The following is a 20,959-nucleotide window of genomic DNA, read 5'->3' on the forward strand; positions in this document are numbered from 1 at the left end:
TAAATCTACTTCAGAAACCCCTTTCAAGGCAACCTTATTCTTTGGCGTGTCATTAAGTTACATCAGTGCATAACGTTAAGCTGCGTTACCTGATATGTTTCAGATGATACAACACAGATCTCCTTTAGTTCCAGTGGTCCCCATTCAACGGGCCACCCATTCACGACCGAATTGACCTTTTCCACAACTTGGAGGACTTCGAACTCATTGTACCAGGATAAGTTGAACGAGTTGAAACTGGCCTTGCCTGCAACGTGGCAGAACATGAGAGGGTAGAACTCAGGGTGACTTGGAATGTTTCCACCCGCTTTAATGATGTCGGTCTCTCCCACGTAAAAATGCACCGACACAAAGTCGATGATCTCTTTCACCGATCTGTAGTTGACGTTGAAGATGATGCGGCTCTTATCTGCCACGCCGTGCTCTGCCCTCTTGTAGTATTGGAACAGGCGGTTGAGTAACGTGTGGTCTGGCATCTCCCTGTCTTCGACGGAGAAGAGCCTTGGCGTCATTTGCAGGTGATCTCCTGCCAGGACAACCCTCGTCTTATCTCCTGCGATGCCCAGTGGAATTATCGCGTCGCATTCCAACATCTGAGAGGCCTCGTCAATTAAAATGTGTGTGAAAAACCCAAGGGGAAGCTTGAGCTCGGAGAACAACTTTGCCTCCATGCAGGTGGTGATGACGATGCGGTACGACTCCAGCGTCGGTCTGTCGGGCACAGTGAACGCATTGTCTGAAAGCAAACAGTACTGTTTTGTGATCGGGTCGGTGTGGATGGGGTTCTGCTTGACGTACTTCAGGCGTAGCGGCCTTCCCTCGGGAAACTCAGAGACAAATTGGTGAAAGTAATCCTTGACGTACAAGTCTGCAGCACTGAAATAAGAAGGCAAATAACAATGAGCTGTGGGAAAGAACTGCAGATGCCGGATTAAATCGAAGATAGACACAAAATGCTGGTGTAACTCAGCGGGACAGGCAGCATCTCCGGAGAGAAGGAATGGGTGACTTTTCGGGTCGAGACCCTTATTCAGACTCTATAATAATAATAATGATGAGCAATTATAATGAGCTCATTGGTTTGGTCCAATAATCAGGAATTAACAATATTAAAAGTTCACATTAGACCATAAGACATAGGAGAGGAATTAGGCCACTCAGCCCATCGACTTTGATAGCACTGCAGCACAGCTTTGGAGCTGCTGCCTCACAACGCCAGAGACGTGGGTTCGATCCTGACAACTGGTGCTGTCGGGCAGAGTTCGTATGTTCTCCCTGTGACCAAGTGAGTTTTCTCTGCGTGCTCCATTTTCTTAAGTTCAAAGGTCATTGGGGCAGAGTTAGGCCTTTCAGCCATCAAGTCTATTCTGCATTCAATCATGGCTGACTTGTTTTTCCCTCTTAACCCCACTCTCCTGCCTTCTCCCCGTAACCTTTGATGCTGTTCCTCATCAAGGACCTATCAATCTACGCTCTAAAAATACCCAATGACTTGGCCTCCACAGCTGCCTGTGGCAACGAATTCCACAGATTTATAGACTAAAAATTGCTTTATCTTTTTCTCAGTGTTGGAACAGGATTGTAGTTCATCCTCTTATTGATTCTAAAAGTCCTATGAAGATTGTGATCTTCACTTTGAGGTTCCCAGGAGCACATTTGCCAATGTAATGCCATGCCCTGTCAACTTCCCGAGAAGACTGTAGGCATATGGTATGTCAGAGGGCTCTCTTGAGCTTCTGCAGGTGTACAGTAGAGAGCATATTGACTGGTTGCATCACGGCCTGGTTCGGCAACTTACACACCCAGGTGCGAAGACAACTACAAAAAGTGGTGCACACTGCCCAGTCCATCACGGGTACTGACCTCCCCACCATCAAAGGGATTTATAGGAGTCACTGCCTCAAAAAGGCAGCCAGCATCATCAGAGACCCACACCACCCTGGCCACACACTCATTTCACTCCTGCCACCGGGAAGATAAAGGAGCCTGAAAATAGTAATGTCCAGGTTCAGGAACTCCTCCACAACCATCAGGCTTTTAAACACTACAACCTCCAAATAAGCTCTGAACTACGTAGACTTGGGCATTGGTTTTGTCTTTTTGCATTGTAATTGTTTGTGTGTACTTGTGCGTGTGTGCGTGTGTGCGTGTGTGCGTGTGTGAGTGTGTGCGTGCGTGTGTGCGTGCGTGTGTGCGTGCGCGTGCGTGCGTGTGTGCGTGTGTGCGTGCATGAATGCGTATATGTGTACTTTATTGTCACAAAAGTACATAATTTATTTAGATATTTCCTATATATTTATTTGACAATAAAGCACACAAACACACACAAGAATCAGATGTTTTAGTGTCAAAAAAGTTTTATATATATATATATGTTAAAAAAACATTTTTGACAATAAAACACTTGACTACTTTTCCTTTCTTTATAACCTTTATAAAGGTTGCAAAAGGTTGAATTCTACAGTTCTACGCGTTAATTCTACATGTTGAGTTACACAACATGTACAGTTCTACATGTTGAATTACACAACATGTTAATGTAATTGTGTGAGAATCTCAAATTCTGAAAAACAGAATTCACGCAAATTAAAATTTGGCAATTTTGAATTGGCATTTTGGAAAATTACTTGAGGCCACTGGGGGCAACGTTGAGTACTGCTATCATCATCAAGAATGTTTTTTAACCACAAAAAAATCTGATATTGCTCATCGTTTTTGCCATTCTAACTGATTTTATGGTTTTTATGGATAAAATTCTGTTATTACAAAGCGTTCATCAAAAGAAGGTAAATGATCAATGGATTAAAGACAAAACATTTGCATGATGTTGAAACTCTTACAATAGATTGTGCATGCACTGTGTTGAGGAAAAAATATTGAATTACATTTGAAATTAAAGATTCTCTTCTATTCATGGCATATTCTATTTTGACTAAAGTGGATTCTTGAAAAGCCATATATTGAGAGTTTGTAGTCCCAAGATAAATTGCAACTCAAAAGTATTACAATTTGCAGTTGTAAACAAGTAGCTGCAAAAAATATATATATTTTATTTTGATTTGATTATAGTTAAGCATTACTTTTTTCTCATGGGATGAAAATTAAAATGAGGAACTCTACTTAGCTATAACTGGAACTTCTAATAAAACAGCTTAGTTCATAAATTCATGTGATCGGAGCAGAATTAGGCAATTTGGCCCATCAAGTCTACTCCGCCATGCAATCATGGCTGATCTATCTCTCCCTCCCAACCCCATTCTCCTGCCTTCTCCGCATAACCCCTGACACCAGTATGAATCAAGAATCTATCTATCTCTGCCTTAAATATATCCATTGACTTGGCTTCCTCAGCCTTCTGTGGCAATTAATTCCACAGATTCACCACCCTCTGATTACATAAATTCCTCGTCATCTTCCTAAAGGAACGTCCATTAATTCTGAGGCTATGACCTCTGGTCCGAGACTCTCCCACTAGTTTGGTTAGATTTTAGAGGTACAGGCCCTTCGGCCCACTGAGTCCCTGCTGACCAACGATCTCCGTGAATTAGTACTATCCTTCACACTAGGGACAATTTACAATTTACAGAAGCCAATTCACCTACAAACCTGTCTGTCTTTGGAGTGTGGGAGGAAACGGGAGCACCCGCGTGGTCACAAGGAGAACGTACAAACTCCGTACAGACAGCACCCGTGGGAGGAAACCTTTGAAAACCCAATATAAACAAAGCAATACTGCCAACTCACCTATTAGTGTCAGTACATAGAAGCAACCTGGAACCTGGCCTCTTCACTATTTCCATTGCTGCTTTTGCCAAGGTAAAGGTCTTGCCAGTTCCAAATGGGCCATAAATTAGAAGAGGGGGCACTCTCCTGTGTCCAGAGACTTGTCCAGTAATGAAGGCCAAAGCATCGCATTGCTTCTGGTTTCCGTTCGGCCTGGCATCAGGAAACTGAGGAATGGAGCAGCGGGTAAAGTCTGGGAAAATAATCTGCTTGTTTTGAAGCTTGTCCACGGCTTGATGCTTAAAACAGAACGCAAAGCGGTCTAACTGAAACTGGATCTCCACTGCATGCGAGCTTCCTTTCAAGAAGCCGAGCTCCTTGAGGCATCGCACCGAGAGGTTTAGAGCAACGCGACTCTCGCTGGTAGCGCCTTGGATGATAGCAGCCTCATAAACATCGTCGTTGGAAGAGGGATTTGGTGCCAACAGCGCAGTTTTGACTGCTCTTTTAAATAGGTAGCCTTCGTTTGAATTGGCGAGAGCAGAGGGTGTCGGAAGCACAGCAAAGAGCTCTCCAGATTGTGCAATCTTCATTCCTTCCCCAGTGCCTTCCAATGTGTCAGTGATCGAAATGTCCACCTTCCGATTGAGTCTATTTGAAAAGAGAAATTTGACGATAATTTTTCATAAGATTGACATGCCAGACTTCTGCTTTGGGCTTCATTTATATCTAGGTGCAATTATGCCAATTTACTGTTTAGCATCCAGTATACAGAGGCTGCATTTAGAGTATTGTGTTCAGTTCTGCGCACCATGTTATAAGAAATATGTTGTCAAGCTGGAAAGGGTACAAAGAAGATTTACGAGGATGTTGCCAGGAGGTCTGAGGGAGAGGTTGAGTAGGCTGGGACTCTATTCTTTGGAGCGCAGGAGTATGAAAGGTGATCTTATAGAGGTGTATTAAATCATGAGAGGAATAGATCGGGTAGATGCACATCAACACTACCAACACATACACTAGGGACAATTTTACATTTAAACCAAGCCAATTAAACTGATCTGCCAAGTGTGGGAGGAAACTGAAGATCGTGGAGAAAACCCACGCAGGTCACGGGGAGAACGTACAAACTCCGTACAGACAAGCACCCGTAGTCAGGATCGAACCCGGGTTCCTGGCGCTGTAAGGGAGTAGCTCTACTGCTGTGCCACAAGTAGAGAGTAGAGAGAGAGGCCAGTGAAAGGTAGTGGGGAGAGCATAGTGTGGCACATGGACAGAGCTGCATCTGGTATAGGGAACGGGACTGATTGGTATTGAGAGTCAGGCACTAATGATCAGGTGGATTTGAGCAGTAGGAAACAATCTTGGCATTACTTACTACAATTCCACAAGACATTGCGAAGACAGGCACAAAATGCTGGAGTAACTCGGTATCTCTGGAGAAAAGGAATAGGTGACCTTTGGGTCAGGACCCTTCATCAGACCGAAAGTCAGGGAGGGGGGGAGATTAGAGCTACGGAAAGGTACAGAACAAAGCAGAACCTGCATTGATAACTCTGGAAAGATGGAGCTGACAATTGTCCATTGGTTGGCTGGAGATGAGGTGACTCTAATTTCCTCTTCCCTGACTCTCAGTCTGAGGAAGGATCTCGACCCGAACCGTCACCTATTCCTTTTCTCCAGAGATGCTGCCTGTCCCACAGAGTTACTCCAGCATTTTGTGTCTATCTTCGGTGTAAACCAGCATCTGCAGTTCCTTCTTACACATTGATAAGACTACAGCTTGAGTATGCAGCATGGAAACAGGCCACTCAGTCCACAACGACCACTGATCACATGTTCACGCTAGTTCTAAGTTATCCCACATTCTCAGCCACTAGGGGGCAATTTTACAGAGGCCAATTAACCTACAAACCCGCATATCTCTGGGATGTGGGAAGAAGCCTAGAGCACCCGGAGGAAGCCCACGCTATCACAGGGAGTTGATGTATCAGGTTAATGACTTAGAAACATAGAAACATAGAAAATAGGTGCAGGAGTAGGCCATTCGGCCCTTCGAGCCTGCACCGCCATTCCATATGATCATGGCTGATCATCCAGCTCAGTAACCTGTACCTGCCTTCTCTCCATACCCCCTGATCCCTTTAGCCACAAGGGCCACATCTAACTCCCTCTTAAATATAGCCAATGAACTGGCCTCAACTACCTTCTGTGGCAGAGAATTCCACAGACTCACCACTCTCAGTGTGAAGAAATGTTTTCTCATCTCGGTCCTAAAAGACTTCCCCCTTATCCTTAAGCTGTGACCCCTGGTTCTGGACTTCCCCAACATCGGAAACAATCTTCCCGCATCTAGCCTCTCCAACCCCTTAAGAATTTTATATGTTTCAATAAGATCCCCCCTCAGTCTTCTAAATTCCAGCGAGTACAAGCCTAGTCTATCCAGTCTTTCTTCATATGAAAGTCCTGCCATCCCAGGGATCAATCTTGTGAACCTCCTCTGTACTCCCTCTAAGGCTAGAATGTCTTTCCTCAGATTAGGAGACCAAAACTGTACACAATACTCCAGGTGCGGTCTCACCAAGGCCCTGTACAACTGCAGCAGAACCTCTCTGCTCCAACACTCAAATCCTCTTGCTATGAATGCTAACATACCATTCGCTTTCTTCACTGCCTGCTGCACCTGCATGCCTACTTTCAATGACTGGTGTACCTCGACACCCAGGTCATGTTGCATCTCCCCTTTTCCTAATTGGCCACCATTCAGGTAATACTCTGCTTTCCTGTTCTTGCCGACTTGTCATCAAATGAAACATGATCTCTGTTTCTCTCTTTTTGGGTTCTGTCTGATCTGCTAAGTATTCTCAACATTTTATTTTATTATTAATTGCCAGCATTGCAGCAAATCTAAATCTAATTTCAATAGCTGTAGAACTAAAGTAAAAGCATTAATGAAGTTCATAACACATAATTATTTTTTTTAAAGTAATACAGATCTGCGTGCCATAATGAAGGATGCAAGGCAAAGTTTGTGAATTGTAAACATTTTGTAAAGATGGTCGATCAGATGACATTAGGACTATCGGCGAGACAATCCTGTTATTGAGAAAGTAATAAACTTCTTTTGCTGGAAATGTCAAACAGAAAATGCTGGATACTCAGCAGGTTAGGCAGCCGGTATGGAGAGAAACCCTTTTGACCCGTCGCCTATCCATAAGATTGAAATTTACCCCCTTGTGTACCTAATCCATGCTGTCGACAGATCAGTCATTGGTCAGTTTAGTTTTCAAGTCAAGTCAAGTCAAGTTTATTTGTCACATACGTATACAAGATGTGCAGTGAAATGAAAGTGACAACGCCTGCGGTCACATGTACAGAGGTACAGTGTAAAGCTTTTGTTGAATGCTATCCAGTCAGCGGAAAGACAATACATGATTACCATCCAGCCATTACCGTGCATAGATACATGATAAAGGAATAAACGTTCAGTGCAAGGTAAAGCCAGCAAAGTTTGATCAAGGATACACCGACGGTCACCAAAGAGGTGGATAGTAGTTCAGGGTCTGGTCCCTGTAATAGGCCAGTGGTCACAGTTAGTAGTTAGTAGTTTAGGACTGCCCTCTGGTTGTAATAGGATGGTTCAGTTACTTGATAACAGCTGGGAAGAAACTGTGTAGGAAGGACCTGCAGATATTGGTTTAAACCGAAGATAGACCCAAATTGGAGTAACTCAGTGGGACAGGCAGCATCTCTGGAGAGAAGAGTCTCCACCCGAAATGTCACCCATTCCTTCCCTCCAGAGATGATGCCTGTCCCGCTGAGTTACTCCAGCATTTTGTGTCTATCTGGGAAGAAACTGTTCCTGATTCTGAAGGTGTGCGTTTTGACACTCCTATAACTTTTGCCTGATGGGAGTGGGGAGAAGAGGGAGTGGCCAGGGTGCGACCCGTCCTTGATTACGCTGCTGGCCTTGCCGAGGCAGCAAGAGGCATAAATGGAGTCAATGGAAGGGAGGTTGGTTCGCGTGATGGTCTGGGCTGCATCCTGATGCTGCATGACCTGCTGAATTCCTCCAGCATTTTATGTTTCACTCAAGATTCCAGCTTCTGAAGTCCCCTGTGCCTCTGTTTGAGCTTGACAGGGAAACATTGCTTGTACTATCTCAGAGCTTTCCTGTTCGATACTGCACCTTGAAACGATGTCGGCTTCAGCTTGCTCCTCTTGATCCAGGAAATTATGCATTCTTTTTCCGTAATTTGCAAGGCTTATTGGAACCTTTGCCATATCCTTGGTTTCATATTCCAGTGATATAGCTGGTTGCTTATATTTCTGCAACACAAGATGCTCATGCTCACTTCTTTCCATGCAAGGGATTATCCTTCTATTGCCACTGTTCCATCTCTCCAGATGGTCAGATTGGAAGCCATTGGTCAGATTTTTGTCTTTTTGAGGACGATCCTCTTCACCAATACAAATCTTTTGGACAAGATGAGGTCGATGACCAAAATCAAAAACAACCCATTGTTTGTAAAACCCTATGTTCACAGCTTTAAACGAGACGTTAACAAAATACAACGATTTGGATGATTGGAACTTTTTGCCTTCTGCACCAAAACAATCTTTTGGTAAACCTTCTGCTTCCAGTGAAAAATTGGCACCAGGTTCTCTTTTCAGCAGGGCAACATTCAACAATGTTTTCTGTAAAGGTAATAAAATAATATCAGTAAATAATATTATTCCATTTAAATTCGAGAGCATCTTTTTTTTAAAATGGCCCTTGTAATTAATTGATTGAGTGAATGATACAGTAAGGAAACATAGACCCTTTTGCCCACCGAGTCCATGCTGACTATCGGTCACCCCCGTGAACGGTCACTAGTTCTCTGTTATCTCACTTTCACCTCTACTCCCGACAGATTAGGGGGCAATTTACAGAGGACCAATTAACCTACAAACCCGCACGTCATTGGGATGCGGGAGGTAAGCGGAGCACCCGGAGCAAGCGCACACAGTCACAGGAGAGCATGCAAACTCCACACAGACAGTACCCAAGTTCAGAATCAAATCCAGGTCTTTTGCGTTGTGAGGCAGCAGCTCTACCAGCTGCACCACTGTGCCGCTCCTACTTATAACTCTGAACGACTTGATGTTTCCACAAGTGGGAGAGTCTAGGACCAGAGGCCATAGCTGCAGACCTTATGAAAGGAGATGAGGAGGAATGTCTTTGGTCAGAGAGTGGTGAATATGTGAAATTTGTTGCCACAGAAGGCTGTGGAGGCCGTCACTGGATATTGGTAAGGTGGAGATTGATAAGTTCTTGATCAGTGCAGGTGCCAGGGGTTATGGGGAGAAGGCAGGAAAATGGGGTTGAGAGGGAAAAACAGATCAGCCATGATTGAATGGCAGAGTAGACTTGATGGGCTTAATGGCCTGATTCTGTTCCTAGAACGTATGTACTTCAGGATATCCACACGATCACAAAGCCCCCAAAGTTGAATAACCTACAAATGATTTACTACTGCTTTTGCTAACTGGGTTCATTGGAAGAATGCCGAGTTACAATAATTGCCCAACACTTAGAGTGGAAAACAAGTGCAAATATACTAAGTCAGGTTGGACTTGGTATAGCAAATGCTTTCTCCTTTGTATTGACCGGACCACATTAGAACAGTCCATTTCTAACTTTAAAACTGCAAAATGCTTTCAAAAGTTAGAAACCAGGGAAATTGCAGATGTTGGCTAACATAAAAGGACACAAAATAATGGAGTCGCTCAACAGGTCAGGCATCATCTGTGGAGAAGGATCCCGACCTAATACATGTTCCAACCAAGATCTTCTTGGATGGATAGAATGCGATGCACATATATACCAGGAATACCAGGAAATTGGTCTACTCAGTTAAGCTGTTTTTGATTCAATATCCCCACAAATCGACAAAATCCATGTGGGGCTTCCAGGATTAATTATGGTCAGTAAATAGAGATGCAAGAAAGTGCAGATGATGTGAGCAAAACACATAAATGGTCCTAACCCAAAATGCCATCTGTCCATTCCTTCCACAGATGCTGCCTGACCTGCCAGAAAGCATCTGTAATCTATTGAAACATAGCGCACTGTCGGCTAGTCGTGCCTTATAAAATGACATGCACGCAAGGTATAGTCAGCTTTTTTGGCCCTTTCAACAAATTGAATTCATCTAGAGGCCTTTGAGGAAGATCAGAAATTAAATTGATCTTTGAGCTCGGACAACAGTAGGCACATTTTAAAAAGTACTAAAAAAAATTACAAACTGGCCAAATAACCCTATAATGGGGCAATTTCTATATATATTTTTGGACCTTTTAAATAATTTTAATTTAGTTAAGTTCAGTCCAATGTGGGAGTTTGACACTGAGATTGATGATATTTTGTACAGCTTTATTTTTTGGGTGTTTTAATCAAATAGGCTATCACACTTAACTGTGGCAGACTTTTTTTAAAGAAACATTTAAAATTGTTGGCTAATTCTGTTCATTAATGGCAAACATTAAGTCTGTCGACAGTCTACCGGGGAATAGTTTAGTTTAGTTCAGAGATACAGCACGGAAACAGGCTCTTCAGCCCACCGGGTCCGCACTGTCCAGCGATCCCCATACATTAACACTATCCTACACACACTAGTGACAATTTTATATTTATACCAAGCCAATTAACCCACAAACCTGTACATCTTTGGAGTGTGGGGGGACACCGAAGATTCGGAGAAAACCCACGCAGGTCACGGGGAGAACGTACAAACAGCACCCGTAGTCGGGATCGAACCCGGGTCTCTGGCGCTGTAAGCGTTGTGTGGCAGCAACTCTACCTGCAGCGCTACCAATGCCGCCCTTAAACAGTCCTCTAAAGTAACAAAGTTTTGGCTGAGACTTTTCTTTTGAAGGCCAAGGAATGATGTCATCCTTTTATACCTTAAGCTACCAACTGGAATAAAAGGTGTCGAATATATAGTTTAAGAAAATAACTGCAGATGCTGGTACAAATCGAAGGTATTTATTCACAAAATGCTGGAGTAACTCAGCAGGTCAGGCAGCATCTCAGGAGAGAAGGAATGGGCGACGTTTCGGGTCGAGACCCTTCTTCAGTCTGAAGAAGGGTCTCGACCCGAAACGTCGCCCATTCCTTCTCTCCTGAGATGCTGCCTGACCTGCTGAGTTACTCGAATATATAGTTTGTCAGTTCAGCTCTGCCCATCTATCATTAGTGTGATACATGATCACACGATAAATATCATGTGCGTGTCAGAATTCACTACAAGGCCTCACCCACATTAACAATGTAAATACCGCTGTCAGTGTTGGTGAAAGTCCAAAGAACATTTTGACTGGGAAAGCCTTTTACGAAGCATTTGTCAGATAGGTCTAAATTAGTTGTATCAAGTCGTGCTGCCACTTCACACCTCCAGCAACCCAGGTTGAATGCTGACTTCCCATGCCATCCGTGTGATGTTTGCACATTGACTGCCGAGTTTCCCCTCAAGGCTCTGGGTTCCTGCCACATCTCGGAGACACGTCATGCGGCAGTATATTTGGCCACCATAAATTACCCTTCAAAACTTCAATAGGTAAAGGAGCAGAGTTAGGCCATTTCAGCCAACCAAGTCTACTCCGCCATTCACTCATGGCCGATCCATCTTTCCCTCCCTATCTTCTCCTGTCTTCTCTTCATAACCCCTGACACCCTTGATCAGATTGTTCTGGATGCTATCACACTCGATAGGCCAAATTACTTCCTTCTGTGTTGTAAGGAAATATAAAATATTGATATATAATACGAAGGTTTTGATTACAGCAGAAGGAAATACAAATGCTTCATGAACTTGGAGATAATCCAAAGAATCAGATTTTATGTGGAGACGATTGGTGATGTTTGATTCTGAAACATCTATCTCTAATAATTTATTGTAGTTTCTGTTATTACATGGTCACCACCATTAGAGTTGATTGCTAACATCCACAAGAAGAGAATCATTAAGTATCATTAACTTGCTGCAGAATAAGTTCTTATTTCAGAAGCAGATCAAGTTCCAGAAAAATCACCTGGTTACACGTTTTGCGAATTGACATACATCTATCTAGGGTCTCCCTATATCACCACCTGCCCCCACCATACACAACCCCAATCTCTTCTTCAGAATTCTCTCCATTGACACAAACCTCTCCAAATGCCAGAGGTTGCTGAGGAAAAACGTTTTTGTCCGACTGTCTTGTCAACTTATTGTACTGTATGTGATACATATGTTCTGTGCATGGTACATTATGGAATCCTCATGACTTTGCCTCACAGTTCCAGAGATCTGGAGTTTGCACGTTCTCCCTGTGACAGCGTGGGTTTCATCCAGGTGCTCCAGTTTCTTCCCACATGCCAAAGTTGCACGGGTTTATAGGTCAATGCCCAGTGGACAGAGTAGACGAGTTCGGCTGAATGGCCTGTTTCCATATTCTGGTGGAATAGAGCATAGATAGAGTGGATGTGGAAAGGATGTTTCCACTGGTGGGAGAGTCTAGGACCAGAGGTCATAGTCTCAGAATTAAAGGGCGCTCATTTAGAAAGGAGGTGAGGAGGAACTTCTTTAGTCAGAGGGTAGTGAATCTGTGGAACTCATTGCCACAGAGTCTGTGGAGACCAAGTCAATGGATATTTGTAAGGCAGAGATAGACAAATTCTTGATTAGAACGGGTGTCCAGGATTGTGGGGAGTAGGCAGGAAAATGGGATTAGGAGGCAGAGATCAGCCATGAGTGAATTGCAGAGTAGACTCGATGGGCCGAATGGACTAATTCCACTCCTATAAACTTGCAAACCTTTACGTTTCTATGAGTTGGATCATCCAGTCAGCACTTCAGGCTGGACACAGATGCAAGCAGTTGAGCCTCAATTGTAGCCCTTGCATTGATAAGGATGGAGACACTCTTGATGTCTTCTCTTCACGTTGGCTGCTTAATTATCCACCGTTCTCAATTACTTGTTCAGTAGGACTCTGAAGCTTTGGTCTGACCTATCGACTGTTTTTACATCTAACATGGTTTTGTTGCTGTTTAGATTCAATTTTATCTTGTAACTTCTTTAGGTTGGCACGTCATTTTTAAGCACAGGTGCAGGTTACACAAGCCCTTTTGCATTCCTCATTGAAACAAGGTTAACTGTCTGACTTAACAGGGACATGCCAGTCGGCATTCCTGTTGCTGCTACTGAGGCCTAGTTTTGAACTGCCATGTGTTCTATCTCATTTAGCAAGAGTGGACAACCATACCACACAATAGATGATAGACACAAAATGCTGGAGTAACTCAGCGGGATAGGCAGCATCTCAGGAGAGAAGGAATGGGTGACGTTTCGGGTCGAGACCCTTCTTCAGACTGATCTCATCACCCATTCCTTCTCTCCAGAGATGCTGCCTGTCCCACTGAGTTACTCCAGCATTTTATGTCTACACACAATATCCTCATACACTGTCCAAAAGTGACAATGCATGGTCATGTTTGAACTCGTATTCAATTGTACTATATTCGAAAAAGAGAAGCGAATATCTACCTGTGATTGTATCTTGAACAACCAGTTCAGTTTGATTTTCTTCTTGTAAGGAGGTGCTCTTAAGTTACGATCACACGTTACAGTAATACCATCAACTTTCTCTGTCATCTGTAGATCAATAAAAAATATTTAAAGCATCTGCAGAAATGTTAACTAGATTTTCAATAAATGCCAAGAAAAACAGGACAGTGTTGACAAAGGACAGAAACAGCTATTGATGAGGTAAAACTTACAATCAGTACTTCATTCCCACAGTTTCTGTATTCTTCAAGTAATCTGTCCCGAAATGAAATCAAGCCTTGCTTTTCTGCTTCTTTCTGCTGATTTTGCCCGATCTTTGATCGTGTTAGCCATTCTTCAAGTTCTTCACGGGTGTGGGCATAATTACAGTTGTCACCAAGTTCACAGATATCCTTCCTTTAAAATAATTTTTTTTTAAAGATCCATAAAACCTGCAAAAGCACAGTATATCACAAAATGCTGGAGTAACTCAGCGGGTCAGGCAGCATCTCTGGAGAGAAGGAATGGGTGACGTTTCGGGTCGAGACCCTTCTTCAGAGATGCTGCCTGACCCAAAGAGTCACTCCAGTATCTGCAGTTATTTTCCTACAAAGCACAGTATATCCTCAGTAGCAATAATTTCTGCCGTTAATAGCCCGGTATTCCAGTAACATCAGTACTAGGATCATGGGAGTTACCTTGGCAAATTGCCATATCTCATTATCTCTTCAATGTATTTTCCTCCAAGAGTATATAATTTAGTTTAGTTTAGAGATACAACGCAGAAACAGGCCCTTCAGCCCACTGTGTCCGCGTCGCCAGCGATTCCCGCACATCAACATTAATATACATTTATTAGGGACAATTTATGTTTATCCCCCACCAATTTACCTACAAACCTTTGTACTGAATAATGAGGAAGCTTTAAGGAGGTACACAGCCAACTTCTCTTCCTCTTTGTGTAGAAATGAACTGCAGATGCTGGTATGTGCTGTAGATAGAAACAAAGTGCTGGAGTAACTCAGCGGGTCAGGCAACATCTCTGGAGAACATGGATCGGTGACGTTTCGGGTCGGGTCTGAAGGGTCCCAACCCGAAGCGTCGCCCATCCTTTATCAGAGATGATGCCAGACCCGCTGAGTTACTCCAGCACTTTGTGTCTATCTCCTGTTCCTCTTTCCTATGTTCTTATACTTGTCAATACTCAATAATGAGGAGTTACTCCAAACCCTTATGGAAATTACCAAATGAGAAGAAGGAAAATTTCCTGCAATTAGTCAATTTACCTTGAACATAACTGGAAATGTTTTCTTTTAAGAGGTGGTTTTCGATGCTTCCAGTCAACAGTAGTATCTGTCAGGAGCATCTGACCATGTTCTATGGAATAGCAATGATTCTGAAATCCATCCTGGGACAAAAAGGTGACTAGGCACAGTTTGCAGTAGAACTGAACATTGTTTTCTGTAACCTGTTCCACGTCCGGCTGCCCGTTCCAGTTCCGTTGCTGTGATACCTGAAGCAAAGTGGAACGTTTCAGACCCTGTTGACTCTCTGATTTCCACACCATCAGTTCAACCTCACTATGGGCCAAACTGCAATGATTGGAATCCTGTCGACATAACTCTCCCCACTTAATTTTATCGCAGTACTGGAATGTGACTTTTGATGGGACAGGTCTAATTTCATCGCACTTCACCATATCATATGTGCCCACTTGGATACAGACCAGCAATGGCCTCCATGTGTGTTGTGGTTGCTCGCAGCAAAAGCCATTGGATCTTTGAGATGTTATTCTTTGAGGCGTCATGTCGAAACAAACTGCACATATTTCAACAAATTGTCCTTCAAATTCGTTAACAATTTCTTCCTCAACAGTCTGCTTCTTTGCACAAGATGTACCCAATCTTGTATTGTTTGTCCTTTCTGCCACCAAATTCTTTAGGATGTTTCGTAGACTTTTATGGTCCTTTTCAAAAATCCATACCAGAGCTTCTTCTTTACTCCATGCAAAAGTGCAGTTGTTTCCATGTCTCCTGCAGCCAAAACCTTCGATATAGAACCTACAAATGTCATACTTTGGTGGATTAAAGTAAGGTGGTCGCCTCCGGATTAGTTTCCAACTGCCCTGATTCTTCCTCGCAACAAGGTGGAGATGCTGACATTTATGGTTCACGTTCTTGAGAACAAAGGTGCTCTCATTCTTTTGCTCAGAACATTGAGTGCAAATTAGCTGCAAGTCAAGGTCCCTCCACAGTTCCTCCAAACTTTTCATTCTCCTTCAAGGGGACAGTACCTCACCGTGGAGAGATCTTTCCCTGCTGTTTGGTTTTCAATCGTCTAATGTAGAAGACAGCAATGTTCGGCCACTGAGTTGCAAAAGAAGTACTGAAACGTAAAAAGACATACAAGTGTAATTTCTTTTAGAACTCCTGCTGAAATATTTTCTAAAATTAATCGCATAACGTTACAGCACCCATCGTCAGATTCGAACCTGGATAGCTGGCGCTGTAAGGCAGCAACTCTACGTTGCACCACTGTGCTGTCCCGGTATGGTACAAGAAAAGATAAGGATGAAAATTTATCCAGACTTCTGCAACATGAGGCCCAGGAAATGTTAATGCCAAGTACTTATCTACCTTATCAGCATTGGACTGAAGCCGTTGGCAAGAATTACTTGGCCAGAGAGCGGAGTGGAACATAATCCAATACAAATTTTATAAGTGGGGGAAAGAACTACAGATAGTGGTTTAAATCGAAGGTAGACACAAAATGCTGGAGTAACTCAGCGGGACAGGCAGCATCTCTGGAGAGAAGGAATGGGTGACATTTCGGGTCGAGACCCTTTTTCAGACAAATTTTATAGGACTTATGAGACTCATCAAGGCAGGGAGTAACAGTGTGCCTTGTGGTTGAGGTACAGAGGCAATAGTTGGACTTACACACTGAAGTCCTTCTTATTCATAGGGAGAATTTAATCAATTGCAATAAATGCTTGTTTTTTGTGTGCTTATATTGGCCTTGACATCCCAAAAGGCTTGATCGGCTGAGTTCGGCACAAAGGCACCTTACTTCCATCTGGCTAACATTTCAAGGTAGAAGGGTCACGACCGAAACACCACCCATCCATGTTATCCAGAGATGCTGCCTGACCCGCTGTTACTCCTGCACCTCCAGTCCTTTTGGCTAAGATTTCAGGTGGAGAGGAATGAATTTTTCAACGCCCAATTTATATACTCAAAGGCCTATTGCCCTTCCTAATCAGCTAGGCAAATTAATATTAGATTTAGTGGCAAGGCCAAGGAATAAAGAAGGATAAATTTCACAGTACACTTTTAATGCACCTTTAGTTCATCTTGAAGGTATTTATTCACAAAATGCAGGAGTAACTCAGCAGATCAGGCAGCATCTCAGGAGAGAAGGAATGGGTGACGTTTCGGGTCGAGACCCTTCTTCAGACAGATCTGAAGTTCAACTGATTTCCACCAGTTGTAGCAACAGTAAAGATTTCCCCAGATCATATTATGGTATAACAATGATAGGCATGGTCACTAGACAAGTCCAATTTTCCGAATGTATGTTTCCTGCAAAGAAGCTCGTCCATTGAGTAAATGGATGTTGAGAAATTCAATAACATTTCTGAGTTATTTCCAGCATCTTCAATTTGTTCCTTGTCAAAATGAGTGGGAAATCACGGGAAAATGAAGTTTGAGGACCAATTGGCCTAGTCCTGTCCCTACATTATGTTTTGAAGATTGAGTGACACAATGGCTGATGGTAATCACTATGAAAAAGTGATGTAAGTTTGTTATGAGTCTATAGTCACGATTAAGATCCCCCCTTGTTCAGCCCCTTGCAGAGTCCCTTTCAAATCATAGTCATCCATTTTATTATTTCCACTGCTTCTCCTTCTCTGGAGTTAGTTAATTAGTTTAGTTTATTGTCATGTGTACCGAGGTACAGTGAAAAGCTTTTGTTGCGTGCTATCTAGCCAGTGGAAAGACAAGTGGGCGGCACGGTAGCGCAGCGGTAGAGTTGCTGCTTTACAGCGAATGCAGCGCCGGAGACTCAGGTTCGATCCTGACTACGGGTGCTGCACTGTAAGGAGTTTGTACGTTCTCCCCGTGACCTGCGTGGGTTTTCTCCGAGATCTTCGGTTTCCTCCCACACTCCAAAGACGTACAGGTATGTAGGTTAATTGGCTGGGTAAATGTAAAAAATTGTCCCTAGTGGGTGTAGGATAGTGTTAGTGTGCGGGGATCGCTGGGCGGCACGGACTTGGAGGGCCGAAAAGGCCTGTTTCCGGCTGTATAGATATGATATGATATGATAATGCATGATTACAATTGAGCCATTTACAGTGTATAGATACATGAAAAGGGAAGAACTTTTAGTGTAAGGAGTTTAATGCATGTCAGGTTTCTAATGTTTCTTGTTCAGAAGAGAAACCATCGACCTAAAACTCTCAACAGATTTTGCAATTTATCTCTCCTCAGATGCTCATGACCTACTGAAGATTTCCAACGTTTTATGTTTTTATTACTTCACTGTTACTTTACAGCTCCTGATAAACACTTCTTGGAAACGGATATTAAATTTCAAATTAAATTCAATGGCATTATTCAATGTCAATAATGTTTTTTTTCCTTGTGTAGTTTATTCCGATTATTATCTCCGAGAAAACATTTTGCTCTTGAAAATAACATTCTTTGCAATTTTTAATGATCACTTGGTATCTGGAGGGAATATGAAGAATTAATTAAATTCTTAATCAAAGAGGCATATATTATAGTATTATAATATATTTTTAATCTAAAGGAAGCTTCACGTTAGGTGATAGTGATTGGAGAAGTGATACGGGCAAAACATGATTATCAACTTGTCTGTTGTTAAGTATGTAACTGCAACACAATGAAACAATTAATTCTGGCATTTTGACTTTGTTAATGCCTAGCTATGCAGTGGTATGATGCATTCCCACATGACACAATCTTAACCTGACAACCCATTAGATTCATCAACAGCTTAATCACAGTTTCTTAATTAGTGCAGGTGTCAGGGGTTATGGGGAGAAGGCAGAAGAGTGGGGTTAAGAGGAAGAGATAGGTCGGCCATGATTGAATGGCGGAGTACACCTTATGGGCCGAATGACCTATTTCTGGTCCTATCACTTACGACCTTACGACAGCAATCGTGGCTTCACCCTAAATGCCAGTGACATTTAGATGCACTGAGTCTCGTGCCCAGAGTAGGGGAATCGAGGACCAGAGGACATAGGTTCAAGGTGAAGGGCAAAAGATTTAATAGGAATCTGAGGGGTAACTTTTTCACACAAAGGGTGGTGGGTGTATGGAACAAGCTGCCAGAGGATATTGATAAGGCTGAGACTATCCTAACGTTTAACAAAACAGTTGGATAGGTACATGGACAGGTTTGGAGGGATATGGACCAAGCGCGGGCAGGTGGGACTAGTGTAGCTGGGACATGTTGGCCGGTGTGGGCAGGTGGGACTAGTGTAGCTGGGACATGTTGGCCGGTGTGGGCAGGTGGGACTAGTGTAGCTGGGACATGTTGGCCGGTGCGGGCAGGTGGGACTAGTGTAGCTGGGACATGTTGGCCGGTGTGGGCAGGTGGGACTAGTGTAGCTGGGACATGTTGGCCGGTGTGGGCAGGTGGGACTAGTGTAGCTGGGACATGTTGGCCGGTGTGGGCAGGTGGGACTAGTGTAGCTGGGACATGTTGGCCGGTGTGGGCAGGTGGGACTAGTGTAGCTGGGACATGTTGGCCGGTGTGGGCAGGTGGGACTAGTGTAGCTGGGACATGTTGGCCGGTGTGGGCAGGTGGGACTAGTGTAGCTGGGACATGTTGGCCGGTGTGGGCAGGTGGGACTAGTGTAGCTGGGACATGTTGGCCGGTGTGGGCAGGTGGGACTAGTGTAGCTGGGACATGTTGGCCGGTGTGGGCAAGTTGGGCTCATGTTTCCACACTGTATCACTCCATGACTCTAAGACATTTCCTTTGTCCTGGCCATCCCTGCCCCACCCATATTGCATCTTACATGTAACTCACATTCTCTTCCTCGCTTCCTTGTCTGGAAAGCTGAACTCTGTTTCTCTTTCCACACATTGCACACATCCAAGGTTTCCAGAAAGTTCTCTTTTTATTTCAGATTTCAAACATCTGACGTTCATTTTATTTATAAATTTATTGATCAAGTTATTGATCAAGTTATTATTTATCAAGTTATTTATCAATCTATATATCTATTTATGTATCTGTTTATGTATTCATTTATCTATTTATTTATTTATACAGTCTCGTGTGCATTTAAGAATCCACTGCACTGAAAGAAAACGAGCCAGGCAGCACCAAGATTCAGGGATGGTTTCGTGGGATTGTTGCGGGATTAAGTGAAAACAAATAAGATGTATTCATGAGAATAAATTCTGTTTATTCCAAAATAAGAGTTTTTTTTGTTTAGTTTTAGTTTTAGTTTTAGAGATACAGCGTGGAAACGGGAACTGCGGCCCCCGAGACCGCGCTGACCACCGATCACGCCATACACTAGTTCTATCCCACATACTAGGGACCATTTGCAGAAGCCAATTAACCTACAAACCTCCACGTCTTTGGTATGTGGGAGGAAACCGGAGCACCTGGAGAAAAGACACGCAGCCACAGGGAGAACGTACAAACTCCATATAGTCAGTACCCGTAGACAGGATCGATCCCTGATCTCTGACGCTGTAAGACAGCAACTCTGCCTCTGCGCCACTCTGTTATGTTCTACGTGTGAATGAGAAAATATTACCTTAAATTGCAATTTAATTGCGTAGCATTGTTTGCATTCCAACATGACTATTTTTCTCCCCAATTTTGAAACCAAATTACATTTGTTTCACGGAATGATGAAATATACAAAGAATTGAAAGATAATGGAAAGCCCAGCTGCACTCCATCTCTCCTCCCTCAGGAATCCAGGATGGCAAATGGTACCTGATGGCCAAGCTTGCTAGTATCCCATTCGTCATTTTATATCACTTTGACTGGGCTTTTCCTGTCAGTGCGTCTCAATAATTCTCCCACCAATCCGCGATTAGTCCAAAAGGTCCCTCCCAATCCCTAGGTTTACTGCCTCCCCATTCCGTCCCAAAGCAGAAAGCAGTTGATTCCATCCCCAATGTTAGAACCTTCCCCTCCCTTTGTAAGATCTCCAATGCATAAGGTCATAAGTGATAGTGGAATTATGTCATTCGGCCCATCAAGTCTACTCCGCCATTCAATCATGGCTGATCTGTCTCACCCTGTCTAATCCCATTCTCCAGTCTTCTCCCCATAACCTCTGACACCCGCACTAATCAAAAATCCATCTATCTCTGCCGTAAAAATATCCACATGACTTGGCCTCCACAGCCTTCGGTGGCAGAGAATTCCACAGATTCACCACTCTCTCACTAAAGAAATTCCTCCTCATCTCTTTCCTAAAAGAACGTCCTTTAATTCTGAGGTTATGACCTCTAGTCCTAGACTCTCTCACTAGTGGAAACATCCTCTCCACATGCAGAACTCCAGACCTTTGCCCCACCATCATAGTTCCGATACAATGTGCCAGACCAAGCCTGCCCTCCATTCAAAATGCAGTATGGTGATGTTTCCCCACCCCAAACCACCA

At 43.4% G+C, this 20,959-nt stretch overlaps 1 protein-coding gene across 2 annotated transcripts in view; it reads right to left on the reverse strand.

Annotated features, from left to right (window-relative positions):
* Positions 1–20,959, reverse strand: part of helz2a (helicase with zinc finger 2a) — a 68,525-nt gene that overhangs the window by 38,599 nt on the left and 8,967 nt on the right. For both annotated transcript variants that reach the window (XM_078419023.1, XM_078419024.1), the window contains exons 3-8: positions 14,577–15,675; positions 13,524–13,707; positions 13,291–13,398; positions 7,910–8,418; positions 3,745–4,374; positions 90–876 (exon numbers count right to left, since the gene is read on the reverse strand). In XM_078419023.1, coding sequence (XP_078275149.1) covers positions 90–876; positions 3,745–4,374; positions 7,910–8,418; positions 13,291–13,398; positions 13,524–13,707; positions 14,577–15,562 — 3,204 coding nt within the window. In that variant the 5' untranslated portion in view covers positions 15,563–15,675. The remainder of the gene's footprint in view (positions 1–89; positions 877–3,744; positions 4,375–7,909; positions 8,419–13,290; positions 13,399–13,523; positions 13,708–14,576; positions 15,676–20,959) is intronic.

Source organism: Rhinoraja longicauda, chromosome 22 (assembly GCF_053455715.1).
Source record: "Rhinoraja longicauda isolate Sanriku21f chromosome 22, sRhiLon1.1, whole genome shotgun sequence".
In the NCBI taxonomy this organism is placed as follows: domain Eukaryota; kingdom Metazoa; phylum Chordata; class Chondrichthyes; order Rajiformes; family Arhynchobatidae; genus Rhinoraja; species Rhinoraja longicauda.